This window comes from Ischnura elegans, chromosome 7 (assembly GCF_921293095.1).
Source record: "Ischnura elegans chromosome 7, ioIscEleg1.1, whole genome shotgun sequence".
In the NCBI taxonomy this organism is placed as follows: domain Eukaryota; kingdom Metazoa; phylum Arthropoda; class Insecta; order Odonata; family Coenagrionidae; genus Ischnura; species Ischnura elegans.
Genome location: NC_060252.1, coordinates 45,958,262 through 45,986,024, shown reverse-complemented (window position 1 = coordinate 45,986,024; position 27,763 = coordinate 45,958,262). Strand labels below are relative to the sequence as shown.

The window sequence follows — 27,763 nt, the reverse complement described above, 5'->3', positions numbered from 1 at the left end:
CATACTAAAAGATTTTATTCATCAGCAGTATGATATATTTAGGAAAATAAAGGCAACATAACTAATGAGGGAATGTGCTGGTTAGATTGAACTGGAAAGCAATCACAAAGTTAACCTAAGACTCCAATTTCCTTGTGACTCCCTATAAAATGGTAAGTTCTATAGTTACCAATTCTGTCAGTTTTCCTCAATTTAAACATTTGATTTCACATGTGAGACAAGTTAAATAACATTTAATCTAACAAGGATTAACTGTGTACATCTTTTCCATTTTGATAATCCTACAAGTATTAATTATGGCACTGCAAAATGGCAGTAATAACAGAAATAGTCATATCAAACTTGGCCGAAGAGCAACAATTAGGTGGATTATCACACTATCCACTCGTGTGCTACAGTCTTCACCAACATAGGCGATGAAATTCAAATGATGATCATATTTAGACATGGGAGAAGAAAGATACAATGATTTGAATACACAAAACTTCCATGTCCATTTGTCCTTTTTCTCTCCTCTGTCATACTCCATATCTTACTTCAATATTTAATGGGATGGTTTGATATCCCCTGACGCTTCTTCATGGACCCTTTCCATTTTGTGGCAGGGAAAATGTCTTTATTCTGAAAGCGAAGAGAATTTTATCATGGCTTTGAAAAATAATGATAAATATTCATTGTTGGACCATTCAGTATTGGTTATCTCTTAATAGGCATTATTCTACTGTGGTTTTCTATTATTTAACTGTAGTATATGAGCGTTGGATTAATGAGTCAACGTGAGGTTTTTCACTTATTTAAATATTGAATCACAATTAGATGCTGTAGTGAGGACATTATTTATGCACAATCTCAGTGTAAATTTCACACATAATACAGTAGAACCTCAGAATCTGTATTTACTTATGTATCCCGCTCAACCCCATTTTTGGGCCGGCTGGTGAGGAAAAAAAAAACTTCTTAGCACTTTTTGGGTGCCTTCTAATTTAGGTACTCTTGGTTCGTCGCTAAATCAATAAAATTACGTTACCGTGATTAATAAGGTACAATAGTGTTAGAAATGTAATTCCTGTGAAGGTTTCTTAGTTCAATGCTAAACTCTGAAGACATAAACAAAAAGATTATGAAGGAAAATGGCACCCAGCTTGCATTAAAATTTGGAGGATTTGTGTAAGCCACGCAACCCTTTTATTCACCGGCATTTCCGGATAAAAGTTGTGCGGCTTCTATGGGTGAATTCGGTATTCAGTCCTTTTGTAATAACTACCTCATTCATTCACAGGTTTTTATCAAATTCCAAATTACATAACCTAACTATCTAATCCTACTGACTTAATTTGATCTATTTTTTTGATGAATTGAAACATTTGAGTTTTCAATCACGAGTCTTTTTATTTTTTACTGCCTCTGATTTTTAATTTCTTATGACTACTTACCAGCTTCTTCTGAACAGAACCTTCTCAATTGCTCTTGTTGGTGCTTCAATTGACAGGCATAATAGCAGGGACGCTAGGAATGTCACAAATATGTCTCCAGCTGTTTGCCAAAGCTGTGATAAAATTAAATTTTATTGTAGTTGTTATTGCAATGATTCAACTAAGAGGATAATAACTTAAAGGTAACCTCGCAATCCTAAAATTTTGAAGAGTTTTAATGTCAAGTTGAAAATAAACAATGGGGATAAAGTTTCAGTGATCAAGAAGAATTTGCATGAAAAACTAGATGTCTGAAGATTTTTTTATCACATTCAAATAGTAATCTTGATATAATACATGTCAATATATTTCCAAGTATTATAAGGAAAAACAATTCAGATTCATTATATGGATTAGTACTTACTACATTAGGCACTGATATATACTCTGGTTTCCTCAGACTACCTATGTGGTAAAGCTGAATGATTGTGTGCACCAAGTATGCACAATACGTTAGTCTGCTCAAAGGTATAAATGCTTTCCATTCAACAGTTTGCTTAAGTAGACCTGTTACGATGAAAAAATAGGATTGTTAATTCTCTTTGTCTTCTGCTGTTTCTTATATTCCGTACATTTGCGAATATTGTTAAAAATATCGATCATTTGAAAAATATCTTTGTAGTAGGTCTAGGAAATACATAATAATTGTATTTGAATTACCTAAATCTCCCTTGCTGAAAACAAACAATAGGAATCCTATTGAAGCTGCCCATGATATTCTGAAACAGGAGCCATAAAATGCGGACTCCAGAGCATTGTACTGATTTCCTGGATAATAGAACAAATACCCAGATATTATTGTTGCCACAAACAAAATGAAGCAACAGGTGAATCCAACATGTGACTGGATCTGGAAGAAGATAGAAGGTACCTACGTTTGTATTTTATGATGATTTTTTAATAAAATACTAGATAACCCCTGTAAGACTATATATATTCAGTATACTTGTATACTTTCATGCTTCAAATAATTGACATATGCTAATTCAAAGTATACAACACCAGATTATGTATTTATTAAAGTATACCAGGACTAGCCACGGTGATAACTTTTTACGGAGTCACCCGCAATGCACAAATAGTGCGGAAAATCCACAGAGGAAAAATCATTCGCCTTGACCGGGATTCGAACCCAGATCCCTCGATTTCCGGCCGAGTGCTCTAGCCAGTTAAGCTACCGAGGCGTCATTCTCCCCTGTGGAAATTTGTGGACTATACCGGACAAGGTGGTATGGACTGCTGAGCATATGATGCGACTAGCAGTCCAGGTGGTGCGCATGGCGCCACAGCCGGAGAGCAAACCCCGAACTTTGAACACTAGAGGTGTTCGCTCTGGACTTATTAAAGTATACCGGGACTAGCCACGGTGATAACTTTTTACGGAGTCACCCGCAATGCACAAATAGTGCGAAAAATCTACAGAGGAAAAATTATTCGCCTTGACCGGGATTCGAAACTGGATCCCTCGATTTCCGGCCGAGTGCTTTAGCCGGTTAAGCTACCGAGGCATCATTCTTGCGCGTGACGCCGCGGTAGCGGTAGTGCTAGGACGATACGTGCACATGACCTGGACTGCTAGTCGCATCATATGCTCAGCAGTCCATACCGCCTTGTCCAGTATAGTCCACAAATTTCCACTGGCTAAAGCACTCGGCCGGAAATCGAGGGATCCGGGTTCGAATCCCAGTCAAGGCGAATGATTTTTCCTCTGTGGATTTTCCGCACTATTTGTGCATTGCGGGTGACTCCGTAAAAAGTTATCACCGTGGCTAGTCCCGGTATACTTTAATAAGTCCAGAGCGAACACCTCTAGTGTTCAAAGTTCGGGCTTTGCTCTCTGGCTGTGGCGCCATGCTCACCACCTGGACTGCTAGTCGCATCATATGCTCAGCAGTCCATACCACCAGTGGCGCCGACTCCATGGGGCCTGAGGGGGCCCGAGCCCCCTCAAAGATTCGTTTGGGGGGGCGGAGCCCCCTCAATAATTCAAGAAAATAATTAAGTTATATTATGCTTTTTGAAATCACAAAAATATATTGGTAATTTTTATTTCCCATGTTTGACGATAGTTACCTTTTAAATAAATTTAACAATGAGTGTTGAAACAAATAATTATAAGGTTAAGCAGGTTAACTGAATGAAGTGGTGTGAATCATGGTAGTGTTTCGGTGCTGCGACACACTGTGAATTTAACCTCTTCCCGGGGCAAGACCTCCGATATGGGCCCCCCCAATATTTTTTATAAGTCGTACCTTCCCCCCTGCATACCACCTTGTCCGGTATAGTCCACAAATTTCCACAGGAGAGAATGAAGCCTCGGCAGCTTAACTGGCTAAAGCACTCGGCCGGAAATCGAGTTCGAAATCGAGGGTTCGAATCCCAGTCAAGGCGAATGATTTTTCCTCTGTGGATTTTTCGCAACAGATTATGTGGTTTTTTCACTTTCATGATTGTTGAATAAAACCTAGGTGTATTATAATATAGTAGAACAGATTACATTTTATTTGTAGAAAAAAGGATTTAAATATAGAGTTAACATTTCTGAGAGAAAGAAAGTCAGATGAAGGATAATTTTGGAAAATTTATTTGAATAATTACATGTAGCTTTGATGTAGCTGCTCGTACATCGGATGAAGTATTTTTGGTCATGCTATTTTAACCAAGTTTTCAAGGTGTTGTGTACTAATGAATAGCTATGTGGAGAGCCACTGACCTTGGGGTAAAATATTCATTTCCCAAAATCCCGTGAATTAAAAAAAATACTTTAATTGGGATGGTGGAAGGTAAGATAAATTATGTTGAAAAATAAAATATTCCTCATTCAGCGATTCTTTCATAAGTTTAAAATAAAAAACTGAAAATTACCCCACTTTTCATGAGCTAGTGGTGTCAGTAGAATTCCAGTTCATGAACCCAGTCAGGGATGACTTCATTTAGGGATAAAATTGCTCTACAGAGTGTAAAAGATAAAGAACCAATTGTAGCCATAGAGCAATACTGGGTTAGCAGAGCAGGGTTAACTAATACATGTGTGGCAAAACACTAAGGAAAAGGTCATTATATGAGACTTATCTGCAGAAGGATTAAGTCTGTTGATTTTTTGCCGTGAACGCATAGGTAGAGAAAGAGGTTAGGGGCCCAAAAAGGAAAGATGTGGATATTCTTATTTTTCTAACTCGCCATTAACAATTTTAAATTTTGCTCAATGAGCCTGTATTATGGCTTTACCCTCTTTCTTCAGTGTTATTTTTTTCACATTGCTAAATAAGGGAATGTTTTTTACTTAGCATCTAATGAGGTAGTTGCATAAGTTTGATAGGCTATAGTGAGTTTCTTACCTTGGTGAACTTGAATTTGGAATCTCGAAATTTGTAAAATATAAATCCGGTAAATATTCCAACCAAGTAAGGGCAGGCTCTGTTGTGAGCTTTTATGTAGAATGATGTAAAATTCTCATAAGACTGAATATCCTTCAAATTGCTGAAATAAAAAAAAAATTTATTTGAGAAATATATGATTAATTTGGAATTTGCTAACAATATAAATTCTGGAATTAAAGTGATTCTCATGCTCACAATAGAAATAAAATGCTCACACAACAATTGCCTTACTGAGTAAATTGATTTGTGGAATAATCATTATAAGAAATGTCTAGATATTGAGGTAATACAAAAATAATCCAGTTTTGGTGCTTAGTAAGATTGGTATGTTGGTATTTTCAATATTCTGTCAACTTTTAATGTGAGAGAAACTATGATGGATATAATATGACACTATGTAGTGAGGTATTGAATAAAAAGGCCATTAAAGTTCAAGGGCACATCAGCATTTACCTCTTTCTCAGAGTATTTGCAAGTGACTTTGTACTTACCGTATGTAAGGAAGCAGCGTTGCATCCTTTTCTTCGATAAATATTATTAAAAATGGAATTAAGAGGGACAGAAATGTGGCAATGCCCAATAAAATTAACCCTATTCTTGGTTTCTTCCATATAAGATAAACTATGAACAGTGATGGGATATAGAACTGCACGTCACAAGACAAGTACCAAGATTGGGGCACACACTGAAATGGAAAAGAGGTTGGATGTGTCATAAAATCTTATTTAATTGGAAGGTTTTTATTATTATCTTCTTTTCTTTCTCTTTCATAAAACCCATTTGGTAGGCAAAGTTGCTGATTCAATGGAGATGTAACTATAAAAACTTGAATATAATTTGGAGTATTTCACAGAACATCATATTTCGTTCACTGTAGAAATTATAATTATGTACTTCATTAAAATATTCTAAGAAATATGTTTCTAAGTATATAATAGGGTGCTTTCCTATTATTTTTTACTGCCTTAATCGAAAGATTATTACTCCTGGAGAACGTATTACAAATTTTTACATTATTAACACTTTCAATGCTGACCATGTAAAACTCAAAATCGTCCCCCGGTGCAGCTGTCGTTTTTTAATACAAAACACATGCATGGATGCCATAAGAGCTGGGAAAAATAATGAAAAAAATTTCTCGGCTCTAATTTGTTAGCTTTGAATTTTTTATTTATGACGTGATATCAAGTCACCCGCACAGCGGGATAGATACGTGATGCGGGTTGCATACTATTGGCTTTTTCCCCGCGCCACCGTTTCTTTTAACTTTTTTGGGAGTGCCATCGGCACATCAAAAAGATGAGGAAGGTATGAGGAAAGATTTTGCTGATACATGTCCTTTTTGGGTCATTGGGGTATAGACTCCGTTGCCGAAATAAAAATGGATGTAGAAACAGAAATAATCAACCCATAACCAGTGGCGGCTTGCCCATAAGGACTCTCGGACGCCGCCCCTCCCAAATATTTGAAAAAGTAAAAAAAAAAAAATATCCATGAATTTATAATTATATATCTAATTAATCAAAGTGTTTTTTCAGTCACATACATCGAAAGTGTTGGAAAAACACGAAAAGAAATAGCGCGAGAAGTTCGTATTTGTAGCCGTGGGGCGCTGGCCAGAACGTCCCAATCCATCCCCATGCAGTTATATGGAGAGTGGTAGTGGTGGGGGCCACTGGTGCTATGACGCGTCTAACGTTGTGTCTTATGGAACTCTTGGGACGTCGTCCGAAAATGCGCAGAGCGACGTGTGAGTTGACATCGCTGCGCAGGCCGGCGGGCGTACAATCTGGCGTCTACTTGGTGCTGCCACAGAAAAGGGACGTACGGAATCAGAATGGTCACTGTACTGGGTGTAGTTATACGATTTTAATTTTTAATTACTGGTAGGTATTGCTACAGAAAATAAATTATCCCATTATGCTTGCGTTTTTTTGGTGTTTGGATTCCGGAATACATAAAATCAACCAGTTAAAGGCCGTATTGATGTAGGAAAACTATTCCCGAGTATTTGCCACAGTTCTATTGTGATTACGAATTTCAAGAACCTTGGGGAAACTAATATTATAATGTTTAGGCCTGAACAATGTATTCATATCTTCCCGATGTTTAGAAATGCGGTACCTATTTTTCAGATAAATTTATCAAAATACCTGCAGTATTAGGAAAATCAGTTAACATTCCCCACTGATTTATAATTTAAGAAATAGGTGCGTGCATGATAGGGAAGGATTAAACATGATTTAACCCGTAAAACGTGACTTTAAATGGAGTTATTCAATGAATGTCAAGAAGTTCCGAGTACAATGCACCTTTTGTGTGTAGGGTCATCATTTTTCTAGCCATCCTTGTTCTATTAGTTCATGTTCACCTAATTCCTCAGCGGCAGAGCGGTAGCTGTCTGACGGAAAATGTCCCCTTGGGTCTGATTTAAGTGGCTTCGAAGAGTTCATATCAGTGCGGATATCCTTACAGCTCCTATCTGTGGTTCAGAGTCGTCTTCTTTTACGATCTAGAATTTATATTCTATTATATCATGGCAATGATTTCGAAGACATGGTTATTCCAAGTGCGAACCGTTGGCGTTTCGTGTGTTTACCACATATGAATCTTAGACTCAAGGAGATGGTCCGTGACGTCTGCTTGAATGCCTTTGCTGACCTTAAATTCGTCCCTCAGCTGAATCAGCATTAGTGGACCACGACTTCTCCCTTGAGTCTTCCTTATAGTAACGGCAAGACTCTCGGAAAGAACGGAGTGAAATGAGTTCAGACATCATTTTTGAGGAGTTAACTGTGCTTAATTGCCGATTAAGAAGTTTCTTAGTGCTGTGTGTACATTCAAGAAGACAATTTTGAATTAAGCAACAGTGCTCGTTTTTGTTATAGGGAAATATAGGGAAAAATTGTCCCCAAATCTGTGTCCAGGCACCTTGTTCTTTTTGGTCGTATTTTTCGTCGGCCCATTTTGTGTCGTCCCTTGTTTATTTATAGACTAGTGCCCCTTACCATATGTTCAATCGGAAAGAAATTGTTGTCCGGCGCTGATTTCAACGAACGTGTAATTGATCACTTCGCTGGACAAAAGGAAAGAAGGATGGACTTCTGCAATATAACTAAAGGCATGTGAGTATTTCAGATTTTGTTAAAAATGTGTGAGAAATGTTTAATTATTGATTTTCAATCATACTGTATTCAAGAAGCAACGCGTACACCGCAATCAAAGTTTACATCTGCAATAGCAAAGCGCGCGCATTCTAGTAGTGTTTGTTACCTAGTGGAAGTCAGTGACACTCCCCTCCCTCCTCAGGTGTTACAAGTGTCATTGCTACCTAAATCTTTGCAAATGTTGAATAGATTTGACAAATAACGCATTATGATTGCAAAATGAACAACATAAGTGTATTGCGGGCATATCCGCACGAAGAATTTAGGCGCTAAAACCTAAAGTTACGTATTTTCGTTTGTATTCGCAAAATATCGCAGCAAATATATTTTTATTCTTCAAGATCATTGATTAATATAATTGAGAGTCCGGACTAAGCCGATCCGTATGACCGAGAGTCTACTGCATTTAGTATTTATTAATCAAGCTTTATTAGGAAAACAAGGTATTTTTGTTGAAATAAACGGAACATATGGCATCACAAAATTTTATTCCTAGATTGCCGTAAAAACTTAATAAAATACACGAAATATTAAAAAACTATGACCCCCGGTGGAGTGCGCCCCCCCCAGCATTTGACTCACGAGCCGCCACTGCCCATAACTTCCTCATTACTATCTTCTGAACTCAAGCCAATAACATATTTTTGCAATTTGATGTGACCGAGTTAGAAATTAATGCATAAAAACTGGAACTAATATTATTTGCAAGCAAAAATCTTACAAGTAATCTTCATTTAGACCACGTATCGCGGTTTTTACTACGAATGTTCTGCGAAAACCTGAAAATTATGTAAATTTTTACCGCAGTGATATTTTTTCATTTGGTGCATAATAATATCAATTCAAGCAAACCATTCAATAATTTGTATAGCTAGGAATAGATTTGCAGCGTCTATGCCCCTTACTACTTACCCGATTACCGAAAGCAACGATGGTGTTTTCTTTCTAATTACACGAGGGAAAGACTAATTTCATCGTGCTTGGAAATCTTTAGTTACTTCTTAATTATGTAAGAGGCCTAGTCTATTGAAAAAAGGAATCACATGACATGAAAAAAATATTATATTTTCCCAAAACAAATTCAATACAATCGAAATGATGGCCATTTTCAAATTATATATTATATACAACTTCATACCATAGGCGCCGACTCCATGGGGCCTGAGGGGGCTCGAGCCCCCCCAATATTTCGTTTGGGGGGGTGGAGCCCCCCCATTAATTCAAGAAATTAATTAAGTCGTATTATGCTTTGTAAAATCACAAAAATATCTTGGTATTTTTTATTTTCCTTGTTTGACGATAGTTACCTTTTAAAATACATTCAGTGATGATATAAAACAATAATTATTACGGTATTAAACATGTTAACTGAAAAAAGTGGTGTGAATCATGATAGTGTTTCGGGGCTGCGACACACTTTGAATTTTTCCCGGTGCGTGAACCTTCGGGTACAAACTGGCGGGCCAAGAGGGATGTAAGCTGCCTCCCGGTTGATTTAAATGGAAGAATGACTTATTTTTGCGCCAATAATGATCACAAATTGACCAAATTCAACATAAACCCTTCTGAAACCGGCCAGATAATAATGGGAGGTTTGTGGCGTTTTGGACCCTTTGTGTTACGGTAGTTACTCACACATAAGATGGCTTTGAAAAAACAACAATATAGGATTTTAGAGAAAAAAAAGAAATTGGACCTCCTTGCTCCTACTAAGTATTATGGATGACGTTTTGAGGGAGAGTGGGGGTTAGGATTTTCTTACATGGTCTTACGTAACGAGGGACTGGAACCATATTACGTAAGATCTTGTCCGTATTGTAACATGGTATTGTTCTTCAATAAAACTTAGTTGTGGAGGTTAAGCATTCGCTCGCTACTTTCGTGCATTTTGTAATCTCACCCCTACCATAATGCTACTCATCTGTCGCCTGACTGCCTGGCTACATTACCTTCATGGTCAACCAAAACAGGATGTATGCAGGAGACATTGGTTGATGGATTGGTCACTCCCCCTCACTACATTGTTGTGGAAGGTGCAACAAAGTTGCTAGTCAGAAATTGTCGATTTGCGCCCGGGTATCAGATGACATTGCTGCCGCACCGGGCTCATCTACACGTTCGCTTTCGAAGCATACGCAGCTTGGAGTCGTCTGCCGCGAATCCTTCTCTCGCGCTCATATAACAACCCCGATTTAGGCGAGTAAAAGCCAAAAATCCTCATCCTACTTGTAAGTAAATAGGGTATAGAATTGAGTTTTAGAGACTTTTTAGAATTATAATGACTTTTAATGATCAAGATCAGCAGAAATAATGACCAATAATGGTAATAATGACCAATTTGCAGCCTTGCGGGCCAGCGCTGCGGCCGCGGCGACTGCTAAAGGACTGAATCGGAAAGCAGAAGCACCTGAAACCCTGCGCGCCTCCGCCTCGCGTCGCCTTGACACTTCAAGACATTACGACGCCGCAGCAATATGGAGTTCACCCTGCTGGCGCAGTCATTCAGTGTGAATATTTCCTTTCAGTGCAGACGTGTTTAGCATTTCAACTTTAGTATTTCGGAGACTAATTTATGTGACTATATGTTATTTGTTTACTTTAGTCTCTTAGTGCATTTTGAATTAAGTTTGCAATGGATAAATTTGTTACAAAAAAGCCGCGCTTGGAAGTTGATGGTACTGCAAGTCAGCCTGCGACAATCATTGTGTCGTCAATTGCTTCATCGTCTTCAGGCGAGAAGTGTTCACAGCCGAAACCTGGACAATCCGGCAAGGGAAGATCATTTCAGAAGTCTTGGTTGACCAAATATGCATGGTTAGAATATCAAGCATCTACCGAAAAAGTTTACTGCAAAACCTGCAAAGAGGCAGATGCTAAAAATCTATTACAATTTTCTTCAAAAAAAAGAAGATGCATTTCTTTCCCTAGGCTTTTCTAACTGGAAAAAGGCTTTGGAAAAATTCCGTCTTCATGAAAATACGTTTACGCATAAAGGAGGTGTTCTGAGACTAAATTCTATCCCTAACCGAAGTGTGGTCTCCCAACTGAACGAACAGTTAGATAGTGATATGACGAAAGGCCGTTTAGCACTTGAGACAATTTTTACTACCGTGCAATTTCTATGCCGACAAGGACTAGCAATTAGAGGACACGAAGATGTAAACTCAAATTTTTTTCAATTGTTGGAACTCCGAAAGAATGAAGTACCTGAGTTAAAAGATTGGTTAGGGCGTTTGGGGTACAAGTGGACATCCCACGATATTCAAAACGAGATCATTGATCTACTAGGAAAGACTGTGTTGAGAAAGGTATTGGCTTCAATCAAGAAGACTGAACATTATTCTATTATAGTTGACAAAACAAGTGATTCTTCGATTCATGAACAAGTGTCATTTTGTATTCCTACTGCCGATGATTCCTTAATCATCAACAAAGACTTTATTGGTTTATACAAGATCCCCAACGCTGAATCACAGACTCTATTTATTATAATAAAAGACGTTCTGGCTCGTCTTGATTTGTCAATGGATAACTTGAGAGGACAGTGCTATGATGGTGCCTCGAATATGAGAGGTAGGTTCAAAGGACTACAAAAGTTAGTTTTGGATGTACAACCAAAAGCAGGTTATGTGCACTGCACTGCTCACAGTTTAAACTTGGCAGTTGTAGACAGTCTCCGCGCTCTTACATGTATGAGGGATATTATGGCTTTTGCCAAGGACTTAATAAACACCGTAAGGGAATCCACCAAAAGGATGGGACTTTTCAGAAGCATACGCTGTGAGAGCGCCAACGATCAACCTGGTCTACGACCTCTTTGCCCGACTCGATGGACAATGCGAGCTTCCAGTATTTTGAGAATAGTGAAAAACTTTGAAGAACTTCTTGAGTTTTTCAAAACATTTAGTGCAGAGGACAAAACAGAGGCTGGTTACAAATGTGCAGGCTACCTTGAGTCAATGTTACAATTTAAGACTCATTTATTTTTACGTCTTTATTGCCATGTAATGAACCCAGTAGAGGATGTCAATGAAAAGATTCAATGCCCTCATCTAAGTGTTGCTGATCTCGGAAAAATATATGAGGGCTTGATTTGTATATTGAATGGAAGGCGTGATAGTTTTGAACACTTTTGGGAATTGTGTTTTAAAGAGAAACCTTCACAAGTTAATGATCCTTCGCTTCCTCGGAATCGACTTATGCCAAAGAAATATGAAAACGACAAAGCCAGCTCATCGCACACTTTCAAAACTCCAAAGGATTACTACAAAGCTATCTACATTGAAGTTTGTGAAACGGTGCAATCTTGCATTACTGAGCGGTTTGCATCCACTGGACTCACGCAGGTTATTGCAGTTGAACAAGAGTGTTTGCTTTTAGTGAACAGAGGGGAAACAAATTTTGTAAACTCAACTGAGTTTTTCAAAAATGACCTCAACATTCAGAGATTGCGCTTACACTTGTATATGTTAGCTGATATCGCTAATAAAAAACAGCTGGTCTTAAAAAACATGCGTGATGTAAGAAAGTACATTACATAAGAGCCTGCAGTTGGAGAAATGTTATGCGAAGTAGTGAAGTGCGTTAAGTTTCTCCAAGTAGTTCCAATAATGACAGCGACAGCAGAACGGTCATTTAGCGCCCTTAGACGTCTGAAATCATGTCTGCGATCAACAATGGGACAGAAGCGATATTGAACAACTCGGCTGTTCTCCATGCCTACCGAGATGTTTTGGATGAATTGGATATCCGACAGTCATCAGCGACTTCACATACAGTAATCCGGTCAGACGGTCGACATTTGCACCTTTCTAAAGACACTCTTGCACTAATAATGGTATAAATAGAAATATTAAAAATCTTTATAAAACGTATATATTCATACAGAATGTTACATTTTCAGTTTCAAAATATTAGTGATAGGTCAGTACTGTATTTATGTATTATGATTATATCTATGTTTCGTACTATAGCACTGTATTATTTATTTTCAAGTACTTCAGTATTTTTAGAGAGTAAGACCCAATTAAAACCCGCTATTTACATACTTGTTAACTGAAAGTATTAGGCGTACTTTATAAACGTTGCTAACTGTATTAAAGGATTAACGTTGAGATATTGTTTTAATTCAATGAACTGAATGAATTTAAGTCTTCTTCAAAGTAAACTTAAATTACCTACATCACTTATTAATAAAAGTGCTATTGCTGTGCAACAGCAATATTTTATGTTTTATTCTTTTTATGATAGTTTAGGATTTATTTAAATATAATTTTAGTTTGTTCAGAGCTACATATTCACTGCTCTGTAATAGTCTATGAGCGTAATTATAACTGTAAATGAAATTAGCTTTTTACCAAAATACCGTGCTGTTGATGTTTTGTTTCTTTTTTCAAAGCCAAAAAATGTGTCAGGCTTGTAGAGTTTCCCGAAGTGTCGAGTTATAGAGAGTCGAGTTTTCGGGGTTCTAATGTTGATTACATGACCCCTGTAAAAGGCTTTAAAAAAAACACTATTTTTTATCTAAAATTTAGAAAATTTCCCGAGGCAAGACCGGCGGTATGGGCCCCCCCAATATTTTTTATAAGTCGGCGCCCCTGCTTCATACAGTCATGTATGTTTGACCAATGTAGGAAATACCTCTCTCATAAAATTTTATAACAATATATTTAACCTATAATACTATTTGCAATATATGATACAAAAATATATAATACTATTTATGCCTTCTTATGAAAGAAAGAAAAAAGCTCGGGACAGTAGAGGAGAATCCTTGCAGCCAGTGTAGATATCTGCGGTCTCTTTCCTACGCCCATGAGTGCTTGCACTGCAATTGTGCAATACTTGCACCATCGATACTTCTTTCTGCCACCTTCCTCTTGGATAAGTTCAGGGAAGTAAGATTGAGATATTGATGGTAAAAGTGGCTTGGGATAAGGAATGTTGGATGGAAGAATAATGGATCTAATGACAGTCACTTCTTCGCCAAGCCATGGGATAATGTGTAAACAGTTATTTGCAATTATAATAAGAATGTTTATAGGTGCATAATATACATAAAATCAACAATAAATATTATAAATAACTTACACTTTTTCCGTAAATAACTTCCTTCACTCTCGTAATATTGCTGCTTGTCGATCCCCTCCCTACTTAGGAGTTGCACTGACAAACGAAGGAAGGGTGCAAAAGTCAGAGACATGTTACGTTGCATAATTAAATTAAATTCATTTTTAAATTAACATTAAAGTTTAACTAATCACAGTACTTCATGCATTAATTTAATAAATCTTATTAACACCAGACAATAAAGGTTTGAAAAATACTAGGCTTGCAAGAAGAAAAAAAGGAAGGATGGAAAAAAATATCTATATTCTCGCTAAACATTATAAAAACGGAATAAAAAACAAACATAATTAAGTTCCAGATTGTAAATATATATGATTTGTAAAATAAAACTCAAGTAAAATTTGTCATACTCACGCATTAATAGAAAGAAATAAAAATAATAGCATAAAATACAGGGGGGAATATGAATGGAAATTGGCTTACCTTTAATAAAAGAAAAAATTTCTCCTGATCCTCCCAGGAAAGGTTGCTTGAAACGGCATTCACAAATGCACTGCTAGATCCCTGCTGAGCAACTTAGGGGGGCAAAATGTAATAGTATAACTGAACTGACTTCTTACACAGGGCCGGAACCCTCGGGGTACGTATGACGTGATATCACGTCATGCCGCACTCAATGTGTTAAATGACGTTATATATTTTTCGCGATTAAATGATAAGTGAAAATATTCAAGAGCACGAAAATGCCACAGTTAAGTATGAATGCTGGGAAAAGCCCGTATGATGTCATTCTGGTTCTGGCTGCCACCTTGGTGCAAGGCAATGAGCACCGCTACGATGCAGGCTGCTTGCAGTTAGCAGAGTACCCCGCTACATAGCAGTTAGTGCTTGGCTTAAGTAAGGATTATTAATACCCATCAAACGAAGGAAACTTTTCGACCATAGGCAATTTTAATAGGTGATTGTTAAGAGATGTTTCCCTGAGCTCTGTGCCTCATGCATGCATTGGTAATCTCAGTGATGTAAAACTCCTGACTGCATACTTGTGTAGCATCTAGGTCCCCGTGACGTCACATGGAGTGGCATCATGCCAATCTGGCCTTTTTCAAATGTGGTTAAAATTGACCATTAACATTAGTCTAAACTGGGATTTCTAAAACTAAATAATTTGTATATTATGAATACACTAATGGTTGGTAATGAATTGCAATCAATGCCTTTCGTTTTCTTTGATAAAGTAAACTACCCTATTGTGTCTGATGATCACAAGTACCTTAATTATTCTACTCACTGTTTTATCATTCATCACATAGTTATTGATGTAAAGAAGGTTTGTCCACCAGCTGCTGATACACCTATCTCTTTCCAATCCTACCTTGGAATCCCATAGTGGACCAGATCCCATCTTATAAAATAGGGTTGCATGGAAAATGACAACCACAGCATACACTGGCGTTAATCTGGAATAAATTAAATTATGTTCTACTTTTATTGTTTCCTTGATAGCCATATGTACATGCTGGTATGTGCAGTTATTTGGCTGCGTTCATGCACTGGTATGTTTACCTGACGAATCTTTGGATGAAGAGCTTAATGAAGTTAAGATTTTCCCTCTTGTCTAGCTTGATCAGAAGGAAATATGTATTTAGTAATCCTCCAAAGAGGAAAAATGTATCTACTATGATCAATCCATTGATGAGAAATGAACCCTCTGGTTGCCGATATATCTGAAATATGAAGGGTTGTTAAACTTAATTTTCTCGATAATGAACTGCCATTTTCTAGTGGCATTATTTATCATGTTTGAGCATGATCAATAATAAAATATTTATTGATTTCAGCCCATTACTAAAAATTTTCAACATTTTTTTTTTGGAAAATTGAGTTAAATCCTATCTTCGTTCGAAGGTAATTGTAATGATTTTTTCTCTACTGTTTTGAAGGCTTGTGAAAGCCTTGAATATGGTCAATGGGTAATGATTAAATAGAATACATGGTAGGTACTGAGAGGCAGATAATTTTAATTTTCTTATGAATGAAATAGTACTGGAATAATCGGCTTTTTAAAACAAATTAATGGTGCATAGAGTTTTGAACTCATTGGTAGACATGAGAGTAGTTTCCAACATTACCTGTTCAACCACCTCCGGGTTAAATAGTGGTCCACTGATGATTGCTAGTGTACGATGGCCCATTATTATAAGCAGCATTGACATAAATCTTAAGCCATGGATGCAGTTCAATCCATGGTTATCCTCTGATGCTTTGACATTGAAGATATTTAAGAAATTCTTTCGGGCAGAAAAGCAAAGGATTATCCTCTTCACCATACCTGTGGAAGAGAGAAAGAACAGCATAAATCAGACACTTTTTTGATAATTTTGTTGAATCTTACTTTAGACCACTTAAATTAATGATGGTTAGAATTCTTTCTAACTCAAATATTAAGTTCAGAATAGGAGGGAGTTTAGAAAGTGGCTGGTGGAACCCGACGCCTAACAGCAAAAGGGGATAAGAGAAAGAAGATATTAAGCTCAAATATCTGATCTACCATCTGAAACATTACACTCACACATGAAAGAGTGAGTGCATGGTGTATATTGTCCCTTCCTTAAAATTAATTGTGAAGTGTGTTGACTGTGAACATTTTTTTTGTGATAATTTTTTTTAAAGATTACATTTAGTTAAACTGATAAAATGATATTGCTATTCACAAAAATATTTTCCCAACTTTTAGGGACAGCACATGAGGTATCCCAGGGTTGACAAAAATTGATTTTTAAGCTGACAAGAATTTCTTACTTAGTAAGATTAAGCTTTCATCCTATTTTTTTACTTCAAGCATCTATCTAATCTTAAAAGAAAGGAATCAATTTATAAAACATTGCAGATTGAAGGAACTTTTATTTCAAATTGCTATCAAAATAGAAGAATACAACAAATGTTTTTCTTATTTGAGGTAATCAACTTATTCTTTTCACATTTGTACAGTTTTTCAAATAACTGAGTTTAATTTAATACGATATTTTTAAATCTTTTCATGTTTATAATTACATATTATGGAGGCTTCTGCAGTGATTAAAATGTTGATTGGTTTCCTGGTTAATTCCGTGTCGACTCATTTTTGGTGGACGATAGTCACAGGTGCGTTCCATAGCTTCCGTGTTCATATCCAAATGATATGCAGAGCTGCAATTCTTCATATAAATAAGGCTAGTCAGGTGCACGCTGATTTGCTTGATTTGAAATCCATTGTTGGAAGAGCCATTTGAATGGTGAAGCTAAAGGATAGCCATTCTCCCAATTTAAATTCTTTTTATTATTCGCTATTTCTATCGCCTCATTTTTTCAGCTGATGAAAAATTTATGATCATTTGGACCCAAAGACGGAAGCTGGAATATGCTGGAAACTGTTGTCCACCAAATATGAGTCAAGGCAAAATTAACTGGAAACCAATCATCAATAACAAATGTTTTTTGTATTTAATGTAGTCAACTTATTCTTTCTACATTTTTAAAATACATGAATTTAATTTAATATAATATTTTTAAATCTTTTACTTAGAGGATGCAAAATACCTGTTTCTCCCTGATAATGTACCAGGGTTAATTTTTTCCCTTCCTTCTCATTATTTCATCAGTGATCATCATCTAAGAGACTATTTAATGAAAAGGTTTTCCTTATCAGTGTTTTTTTACCTGTTTTAGTGCCTGCATTTTCTTCGTTATCAGTCATAGTGTTGAGATCGTATGCAGTTACAGCAATGACTGTAATTGATAGAGCAGTCAAGAAAACACTGAAATAAAACAAAAATCATTGGATACAATGCACATTCATTAAATTGGAATGCACTGTCAAACCTTTTGGCACAATGGGTGTTATCATTAATGGATGATTCAAGCTAGTATAGGGATTTCTTTCGTAAAATGTAAAAAGAAGTACGCGCTTGTGTGTCGAAAAATACATTCAACATGATGTAAATAATTTTGGTATGAGAAACTACAAAATTATTTTTTCACCAAGATATTTGATGTTGTTATTAGAACTTTTTTCTCGCCAAAATTTGATAGACCTCTAGCAACGCCTAAGGTTTTTACATCCCCTTATTACATATGATTTTTTCCTTATTCCATTTTCTCCCAAGGAAAAAGCCCTGGCAATGAATGTACAGTATTGGTTCCCATATATACTGCAATTAATGCACATTATGGTGAATTATTATCCTTTACTAACAATAAGATTAAAATAAAAATCATAAGATGTATCAGTCTTTTTCAGATGTTGACTTTAATGAGCTCTGAGGCATCATTTGTTTCATCTTTCGTTATAAGATATTCAGATTTCTTTGAAATATCACATGATATGGTGTGTAATTGAAGATTGAGAATTCAACTTACCTGAAAGTTATATCATATGCATTGAGAAATTCGTCATTTCTATTTGTGATGCACATCCTCTCTGGAATTCTTACTTTAATATTCAAACTCTTTCCATAAACTTCATTAACCCAATTCATTGCTTGCACTAGGGCATCTTCTACTGAAGCTGGGGAGCATGAAGCTGGAATGCACAGTGACCAGTGAATGACATCCCGTCTTGATTTTGTTGGGTCACCTGCATACTGAAGAGTGATAAATGATGGAGTCAGTTACTGATGTTAGATATTCAGATGCTATTTCAGGTTAGATTCCCTCTTCTACTTTTAGAAAGGCACTTATGGTCGGCAAATTATTTTATAAATAATAGTATTACTGATTTTAGGACTGTAAAAGTAAAAATTAGACTGTCACAGGAATAAAAATTGTATTACTATTGTGTCTATGTTAGCAGTGGGGGAGTGTATCTATAAGAAAATTGAAAAGCTCCCTTCCTTAAATGAGTATAGATTTCTTTGAAAAAATACCACGACAAATGTCAGTTATTTTTGCCCTCCAAAAAATGCATTTTTCATTAAGCAGATAGGACTCACTTTACAAAGCATTGCAGATGGAAGGAAATTTTATTTCAAACCGCTCCAGGAATGAGTCCATGAATGACAAATTTTTCTGTATATGGGGTTGCCTAAACAGTAGGATGGTTTTTTTCATTCATCTTCCTCTGGCAACAAACTCAAACTCTGCCCAGAATTTTGCTTTCTTTTATTCCTTTAAAGACCTTTTTTTTAATTATTAGATAGAAACTTCAATGGTAATAAATACTTTTATTTCTAGTGGTATTCCCATATAGATTAGAAATGCTATCCTCATATCCAGGCATCTTGTGTTTCGTTGACTTAGTGGTCATCTCAACATGCTTTTTTCTCTGAGAGATAACATACCATATCATGAATTGAACGAGATAAAGTAAAAATTTAATCAGAGGTTAACAGAAAAATGTTTTTGTCAAGAACTTTTGCCATGTATTTCATTAATGATCATGAATACCTGAAAGGTCTGAAGTGAATATTACTCATACTACACTCTAATTATCATTACATCCTTAATCTTTTAAACTCATGAGTATAAAAGATTAAGGATTATAATTTTCAGCAAAATCTTTTCTGAATGTACAGTCAATTGATTATTGGTAATCTATTTTTATTCAGTTTACTATCACAAATTTTTGTCGCAAATAACTCTGAAATCAAGAGGTTATCTCCATGCTTGGTTATCTACTGTATACAATGTCCTTACTTTGATTCGGTCCCATGCAGTTCTCTTAGGATTGAATTTCATGGAGTAGGGATCCAGAGTGTAATTCCTTATCTGCTGCACCTCTTGTTCTTCCATGAAGTTGATTTCAGCCAAGCAATATTGCCCATAGAGCATGTTTTGTGCTGCACCATTGGAGAGGTCAACTTTGATACCTGTGCACTGGTCAAAGTGTCCCATGTGGTATGAATTCCCACTCACTACACCATCTGGGAATTTTGTGGATGCGTCAAACACTGAAAAGAATTGACTTGTGAGTTAGAAAAAAGTTTAATTCTTAGGTGAAAATAAATGGAATTTCATTTATTGTGGTAGTATAGTTTCTTCAATTCAATGGATTTTTTTCAAATTTTACTTCAATTAATAATAAAAAATGTATATAGATGGTGATGTTGGATTATAGTATATTAATTTGAAAAATTACTATTTTATTTTTATACATAAAAATAGGCTGTAAAATTTTCCTTTAAGGCAAAATGCAGTATTTTACAATTACCTGCATAACTAGAATAACTAGGGTAGCAATATATACTATTTTTTGCATGGTACTTAAATTAGTTAAATTTCTACTCTTTGATCATGCAGATCCCGGCTTGCTTCTAAATGAATTGCCACAAAATATCTGACGCAGTGCACATATTTTTACTTGTCCAAAAATTCCTACTGAAGGTGAATTTGCTGACGACTTTCTTCGATTTAAAATAGGTAATATTTTAGAATGATGGGCAAATATTACAAATTGAGTCAAAAATAAAAATATTTTTGATAAATTTTATCGCTTCCCGTGGCCGTGTGATTATACAAAAAAAGGCTTGAACACATTTTAAACAACGATATCTCGGTGTTTGACTCACTCAAAAATATTTCATTATTTTTCATATTAACCCCTTTGGTTTTACTAGTAGCCAGCATCATGTAAATTAACAGACAGACGGGTTGCTTCTCGGACAATGGGTGTTGTACGAAAACTAACCCAATGGAGCTACGTTGGGCACTTATATTCCTGTAAAGCTATGCATGTTGCATATGGACTTTGGAGGTCTGCTACGGACTGTCAGTACGCAAGCGGCATTCGGTAGGTAAAGTTATCGCTGGCCAAATTTTTGAAAATAGTTTCCTGAAACAAATTGTTCAATCCCTTATCGCCATTGAATTCTTTCCCATAAAGAACGTCTGGAATGGTACTTCCCGTAGTAGAGTGCTTTCCCATTGATAACTTGAAAATTTTAAGGATATGCAACCTTTCATTAAATGTTAACGTCACCTTGAAAGATCTGTCCACTCTTATTTTAAAAAAAGGCTTAGTATTAGCTGAAACTCATTATGGTCGATGGTGCTACAAGACTGTATATCAGGGGCGGTCATCAAACAACTTTTTTCGAAAGTCAAAGTTCGGCATATTACAAAATGTAGCCCGAGGTACCAAATGAACAGAGAAAAAATTTTGTTCGTGTAGGTTGACATCCTAAGGTGGCACCATAGCCGTTTATGTTGAGCGTAGGCAACCCGCAAAACATACCCGCTTTTTACGCTATTTTGGCGATAAATGTCGTGATTTTAATGGTTTTTTCAGCCGATTTTGGACCAGTCATGTCTGAAATAGTCGAGGTAAGCAACATAGATAGAATAATCACGTTTTTTATACAATCACCGGTATTAAAATGCAAAGAAACGTAAAAAAAACTTTGAAATTTTCTTAATTAATGGTATATATTTTAATTTGGTGTACTCGTATGGGCATGATCGCACTAATATGACCCTACCGTTATTATAGAACAACACTTTTAGCCTCTCTCATCCTAGAGTAAGGATCTCCTCATCTCCCTATATAGCCATATATGGCCCGCCTATGAACTGATGTAAAAGCACTGCTCAGGGATGTGAAAAGCCCTGATGCCTTCATCTGGCGAATGTCTCTTGCCTGCAATATCCTTTGGAAGGCTATGTTTCGCACTTTGTCCCTTTCATCAGTCACCAATGGTGATGTTTTCTGGATGAGCGAAGAACGCTTTGCTCTGGATGAATTTCTCAAGATCTGTACTTCTTACGGAACTGTCTTATTCTCTTAAACATTTCCCAGATATGTTCTGCTTTTGTAATCTTCCAATTTTTCTCTATTGTGAACCACATAGGAATATAGAGTTTCATCATAATCTCGGTTAATGAATTCAAAGCCACTGTTGGTCGTCTTGTTTCTAAGTATAATCTAATATATTAATTTCTCCATTATCGCGATCGGCCAGCTCTTGTGGGATGTATCCCCTGGCAGTTCCACGAGCCATGCCCAGCGAATAATTTTGGTATTTGCTGATGAGTGATAAATTTAGTTCAGGATCAGGTAGACCAAGATCAATCGTCTGAAATTTCATTAGAGGTTGCTGCACACAGGTCTTCAGTTGGCGACTAATTGACCCAATGTAGATATTTGGCCCCGTCGTTGGCCCATCAAATTTCTCCATTATAAGTCGAAGAGGGAGTTCATTTGAATGCAGACGGCCCACATAAATCTATAAGGCACGCCCGAGACGCACGTCGATAAAACATATAGCGCCTCCCTTCCAGCCGGTCGCGGTATTCGAAGGTGCTCCATCACAACCGATGCACCGTATGGAAGACGTGTCAATTAAAGCGGCTTCAACTAATTCGAGGATAGATTTTACGAGACAATCTGTATCTCCTGTTTCAGTTTATGCATGTCCCAAATGAACTCCGCCGGGTTCTGCAAGGATATAACTACATGCTCTTCGGATGAGTCGTGATGCGCACTTCATTGTTGCTGCACAACCTGATTTTCGTCTTGTCTTTTCTTCCCTCGAAGAACAATGCCATAAATACTCCACACTCTATAGTAATGTAAACTCTATGAACAATGCTATCCTCGGTTGGTCTCTTCCATATCCTCTGAAGTCGCAAGCTCCCTGTATTTCTTCCTTTGTCGCGCAATTTTCTTCCGGTCGACAATCAGCGATGCATTTTCAGGTGTGACCTGGCCGACGTCTTCAAACGCTCCAGTCACGAGGGTTGCTGCAAACCGCTTGCTACGTTGTGCCTTTTCACCGATTGGCAGGTCACAGGCAGCTTCAGGATGTTGCGCGACGAGCTACTTGAGGATAGGCGGGCGGATGGTTGCCATTCATCGTCGAGCACAGGTGGCGAGTAATCTTGAACTTTAGAGCACTAAGACTTGAGTTTGGAACCAATTTTCTGGACAAAGGATGTTGATGCCCTCGTTTCAAATGATTCCTCCGTTTTTATCAATTTTTTCTTTGGCAGCCTTCTTCCTATATTTTTTGTGGTTTTCCAATCAATGGTCCCAATTACTAGTTCTCCGGTTGATATTTATTCTTTGGTCTAATAGGAATGATATTTCTTCATTTTAATTTACGTCCTCGGCTTACGAATACACTGGGCCAATTTTGGAAGACACATTGAGTAAAATCAAACGGTATTTTAACATCTTTCTTTAATTTTTTCAAGTCTCGATGGACAACAGATGAATTTTTCTTCTTAGTGCTCTTCATATTTTTTTTTACATTTCGGGTGGTATCTCTAATCTGCCATGAGGATGCCGCGGTTCGACATTATAGGTCCAGACACGCCGTTCTACACTTGGTCCACTCTGTCGGCGACAACGTGGGCAATCTCCTGAACCGATTGATCAAATTCTCATCTTTGTTGCGTCTTTTCCATCTTCACCCACTAGTAATACTTCATAATATCTTCATATGTGGGAAGATATCTCCCAAACAACTGTCGATGTTTATTTTAGGTGCTTCTCCATTGAAAAAATCACTTCGGCACGAAATCCTTGCCTAACCAAACCTTTCGAAAGGCCATCCGCATGTACAAGATAATTCATCAATAGCGTACAGGGAATATATATAGTAAGGGAGAATAGAGGGGAAATGGAGAAAGAGGAGAGGATACCGGCATATGTTACTTTGTTTTAATTTGTATTTACATAGTCTTCAGCAGCTCACTTTCTTCCAATCTGTTTAATTACCATTTCTCTCCACCAATTTTGGATCCAAAAAAGATTGCATCTTAACTGGTACGTCATAAGACTTGAAGGGTGGGTAGTAATGGGAGAAGCTCGAGTTGGAGCGCCCTCCACGTGGTGAGTTCTGGGTCTCCCTGAGAGCCAGAGTGGCACCTGTTCTCATGATGGGCGAAGAACTGCAAAATTTGGAACACGGAGCCATTTTCGTGGACGATGTAGCCTGAGCAGTGAGTTGACATTAGTTCATAGGGAGATGAGGAGAGGGGAAAGTGTTGTTCTATATAAACGGTAGGGTTATATTAGTGCGAGTATGACCATACGAGTACACCAAATTAAAATATATACCATTAATTAAGAAAATTTCAAAGTTTATTTTTACGTTTCTTTGCATTTTAATACCGGTGATTGTATAAAAAACGTGATTATTCTATCTATGTTGCTTACCTCGACTATTTCAGACATGACTGGTGCAAAATCGGCTGAAAAAACCATTTAAATCACGACATTTATCGCCGAAATAGCGTAAAAAGAGGGTATGTTTTGCGGGTTGCCTACGCTCAACATAAACTGCTATGGTGCCACCTTAGGATGTCAACCTACACGAACAAAATTTTTTCTCTGTTCATTTGGTTCCTCGGGCTACATTTTGTAATATGTCGAACTTTGAATTTTGAAAAAAGTTGTTTGATGACCGCCCCTGATATACAGTCTTGTAGCACCATCGACCATAATGAGTGTCAGCTAATACTAAGCCTATTTTTAAAATAAGAGTAGACAGAGTCGAGTCGAGTTAAAGTAAGAGTAGAGTCGAACTTTGACTTTCGAAAAAAGTTGTTTGACGACCGCCCACTACAGTGTATAGACTGCTTGAGTAATTCGTTTAATAAGCGAGCAACTAAATAAACATGTTTTAATATTTATCACATTAATTAATCAACTTTGTGATTATTTTCGGGACGAAATTTTGCGGGGCATTCCGATTTTGAAATTTCCGAGTCATGACGATATGCACTTAAAATTATCCAAAAAATGGAAAATTTTAAATAACCATTTTCGAATTTTGATATTTGTATTCTCCTCACCATCCTGTTGGTTAAGATGGAGCCAGAAGCGGATTTTAGTCATTGATTTTCGGGGGTGGTTCACTACTTTCCGCGGCGCATTGGTGGTATGGAAGACAGCTGAGCGATAATTTGTCCTCGTGGACTATTGGCTTTTATATATTCTCCAATTATATTTTATCATTGTTCTTTAATATTGTAAAGTAAAAAATTGCTTTGTAGTGCCACCTTAATAATCACCATCTTTATAAAGATTTGGAGATTATGGGGTGGGCGAACCCTTAATCCACCATTAGTTGGGTCATATGGAAGCGACACACGTATTTTATTACTATTAGCTTCCTCTCCCTCATTAATTCTTTCTATTTATTCACTGCCATGCTTTATACTTCACTTATTTTGTCCATGTCTCTTAATCTAGCTCATCAATCCTGTTCCTCATCCTTTTAACTAACTCCTTTGGAAGCTGTCTAACTATCCCTGATGAGTTTACCCTCGTGGATTTCCTGTTGCAGATGATTGCATGTAGCATATGAAGCCGATTCTTTAGTCCAAGTCTGCCATTATAGTGGTTAATTGACTGATTAATTCACCTGAGATTCTTTCGTAATCAATGCCACTCCGCTTAAGAAATGATATTGACGAATTCTTACCTAACAGGATATTTACTCAGCTGCCATCAACACGCATGCTAGCATCAATTGAACATTTACTATTTCATACGACATTGACTCCCATTTGAAATTTCAGGTTTCTCAGCCCAATACTTGAGTCGTAGAATTGATATTATTTTGATAAACTATGATTTTATGTGTGTTTGCGATTGATTTTTAGTGAAAGGATGGAACTGAAATTCTCTGGAAGAGCGTTTTGTTTCATTACTAATCAGTGACTACTGGTCTTTACTTAACATTTGATTAGGGAAATAAATATTTGAGCAGAACAACGACTGTAAAAAATTGTATTGGCGGATTATTTATGGTTATTCATTTTATCTTCAACGAAGTCTTTTTTTACTTTGAATAAAACATGCCGACTACCGTTAATGTTTTGATACTTTTCAAATGAGGATCCGATGACATTGGTCTAATTTAATAAAATCGCACGATTGTATAGACTACTAGTATTATCAAGAATTTACTGACTCTTTTTGAGGTGATTTGCGAAAAGAAATAGTTTTAGAATTCACGGATATTTAGTTAAACCTTGCTGCCCTATTTCGTTTGAACTCCGTGATCGCGTGGGGTCTACTCATTGCTGTGTGAATTTAACAGATTTATTTTTTCTCCAAACTCATGGAATTACAGCAAAAACACTGTAGTTATTTAAAAAAAATATTTTCCTTTCATAGAAAATATTATTCAAATGAATGTAAGGGCTTCATATCGTTGACGCTCGTGTTCATGTAAGATATCATCCGATTTCTTCCTACTTCTTTCAGATTATTTTTATGCAGTTTTTTGGTATCTTACGTCAAATAAGAGTAATACTCTCTCTTGAACACTTTAATGAAATAGAATCATATAGATATCGCCACGTACAGTTTATCATCCTCTTCCCTCCACTCTTTGCCAGTCTCGTCCAAGCCTCCAATATTCCTTCTCGGCTTTATGGTTCTCATAGGTGCTCACTACAAGATTTCTCTTTCAGAAAGCGCTGAAACCGCAATACATGAATCTTATCTCCTATCCATAGTCTGTAGGCACCAAGCTGGCAATCACTCTTACGGTGCCATTGGTTTGCGGTCTGCATATCGCCGGGGTATCACTAATCTCAGCAATTCTCGCATATTGCCTGGAGAGTTCTCACTTTGAGACCTGGTGGTCTATTTATACACTTTCTAGTCATGATAAGTTATTAAATCACAACTTTTTATTTTTGATATCTAAAGTGGGCCTTTAGGCCGTTTTACACAGTACACAGAATTGCGCAGGTTAGAGCTGCATTAATTTCTAAAATGGCGTGGAATTGCGCGAATGCATGAACGAAATTAGAACAGGGGCTATTTTGCCGTCTCGCATCCACGCATTCTCGCATATATTCTAGCAATTCACCGCTTTACACGACGAAATTTAATTGCGCCTTCGCATGTACGTCAGATTGCGCAATTCCGTGTACCGTGTAAAACGGCCTTAACGTGGGCTCAGGCCTGGGAAATTTGTCGAAATATTGGAAAAAATCACAATATTTAAATATATTGGGAATCTATTGTCGAGTTTGGACAATGTCTTCTTGTCTTTTAAGAATCGTTATGTATAGACCTATTACAAAAATTAAATATCACTTACAATAAAAATGTATTAAATATATATCATGATATGTTATAAATATCCTATATCATCGTGTACCATACTTATTAACCAAGAGTTAGTGAATTCTATTAACCCGATCCTGTTTCATCGGTAGATAATTTTTATCGTGTTAAATATCACTGCAATTAATCATGACGTTGAATATCGTTTTGATATCAGCTATCGTAATTCAAAAATTATTGTATTCCGATAGTAAGTATTCAATATTGCCAATTTATAGTGTGCTCGCCTTGAGCGTAGATTCAGCTCTGTATGGTGGTGTACATTTCAGGTATACCCTATTCATGGGGATGTACTCACTCTGCACAGCCCAGAGGGTGAAGTTCCGTAGCTCCCTTAGGAAGATTTCGCTCTGGGTGCGGCAAAGCTCGTCTCCTCCGGATGACGTGATCTGGCTGACAACCAACGGGAGCACCGGAAAAACGGGTGTCTTCGTCATGTCGGTCCAAGCCGAGAGCGGTAATCCTTCCATTCCGAGGAACCCGGCATATTCCTTGTACGTGCTGCCGGCACCGTATGACAATCCCGGGCTTAACGCCAGCGAGAGACACAAAATCAGCAGGGGACTACCCCGCGAACGGAACTCTCCTCGCGATCGCATCTTGGATGTG

General features: G+C 37.0%; 1 protein-coding gene across 1 annotated transcript; it reads right to left on the bottom strand.

The window, feature by feature from the left end:
* LOC124162972 lies at nt 1-27,763 on the bottom strand. Its single transcript, XM_046539752.1, has 10 exons — nt 27,453-27,763; nt 19,762-20,015; nt 18,487-18,710; nt 17,788-17,885; nt 5,344-5,572; nt 4,811-4,952; nt 2,133-2,322; nt 1,837-1,979; nt 1,434-1,546; nt 1-621 (listed from the first exon to the last, which is right to left on the bottom strand). Coding segments are annotated over exons 1-10 (1,695 nt in total). The 5' UTR covers nt 27,754-27,763; the 3' UTR covers nt 1-620.